Source organism: Nothoprocta perdicaria, unplaced genomic scaffold (genome assembly GCF_003342845.1).
Source record: "Nothoprocta perdicaria isolate Ctin4 unplaced genomic scaffold, notPer1 scaffold_103, whole genome shotgun sequence".
Classification (NCBI taxonomy): Eukaryota; Metazoa; Chordata; class Aves; order Tinamiformes; family Tinamidae; genus Nothoprocta; species Nothoprocta perdicaria.
In genome coordinates, this window is record NW_020454128.1 from 2,714,899 (window position 1) to 2,715,974 (window position 1,076).

The window sequence follows — 1,076 nt, forward strand, 5'->3', positions numbered from 1 at the left end:
AGTGCCCTCCCGTCCTCCCAGTGCCCCCCGTCCTCCCAGTGCCCCCCATGCCCCCGCACCCCCAGCTGTCCCCTCCTTGACGGTGTCCTCTCGCGGCAGGCGCCGGTGGCGCAGGCGGTGCGGGCGCTGGTGCTGGTGCCCTCCAAGGAGCTGGGGCAGCAGGTGGAGGCGACGCTGCGGCGGCTGGCGGCGTTCTGCGCGCGGGCCGTGCGCGTGGCGCACGTGGGCGCCGCGGGCGACGTGGGCGCGCAGAGGTGAGCGCCCGCACCGTACCGGGCACCGCGCACCGCGCTCGGGCAGCGCTCAGCGGCCACCCCGTCCCCGCAGGCCGCTGCTCATGGAGAAGCCCGACGTGGTGGTGGGCACCCCGGCGCGGGTGCTGGCGCACGTGGCCGCCCGCAGCCTGGCGCTGCGGCCCTCGCTCGAGCTGCTCGTGCTCGACGAGGCCGATCTGCTGCTCTCCTTCGGCTTCGGCGAGGACCTCAAGGCGCTGCTCTGGTGAGGGGCATGGCGGGCAGGGGGGCACCAGGGGCTGGGGGAGCTGCTTGGGTATGGGGCATTGCCAGGGGCTGGGGGTGCAGGGGGGTTTGGGGTGTTTGGGCATGGGGGCACTGCCAGGACTTTAGGGGGCACCAAGGGGCTGCGGGGTGTTTGGGTACGGAGTCACTACCGGGGCCTGGGGTACGGGGGGTTGTGGGGGTGCTTGGGCCTGGGGGCACTGCCAGGRGACACAGGGGGACACTGCCGGGGGGGTACACTTCTCAGGGGGGGTACACCAGGGTGCTGCTGTTGGATTGGGGGCACTGCCCACACAGGGAGCACAGAGGGGCCAGAGGGAGGTTCCGACGGGCTTGGGGGGCTCCCGCAGACCTGGCGGGGGGACAAGGGGGCAGAGGGGCTGAYACTGCCCCCCGCGCTGCCCCCCCAGCCACCTGCCCAAGATCTACCAGGCGCTGCTCATGTCGGCCACCTTCAGCCCCGACGTGGAGGCCCTCAAGGAGCTGGTGCTGCACAACCCGGTGAGCGGGCACGGGGGGCCGGGCGGCGCGGCGGGGCCGGGCGCCGCGCACCCGCCG

The 1,076-nt window shown here is 74.4% G+C and overlaps 1 protein-coding gene across 1 annotated transcript in view; it reads left to right on the forward strand.

Annotated features, from left to right (window-relative positions):
• Positions 1-1,076, forward strand: part of DDX56 (DEAD-box helicase 56) — a 14,166-nt gene that overhangs the window by 10,558 nt on the left and 2,532 nt on the right. The window contains exons 10-12 of the mRNA XM_026042704.1: positions 100-254; positions 328-498; positions 929-1,025. Of these exons, the coding sequence (XP_025898489.1) occupies positions 100-254; positions 328-498; positions 929-1,025 (423 nt within the window). The remainder of the gene's footprint in view (positions 1-99; positions 255-327; positions 499-928; positions 1,026-1,076) is intronic.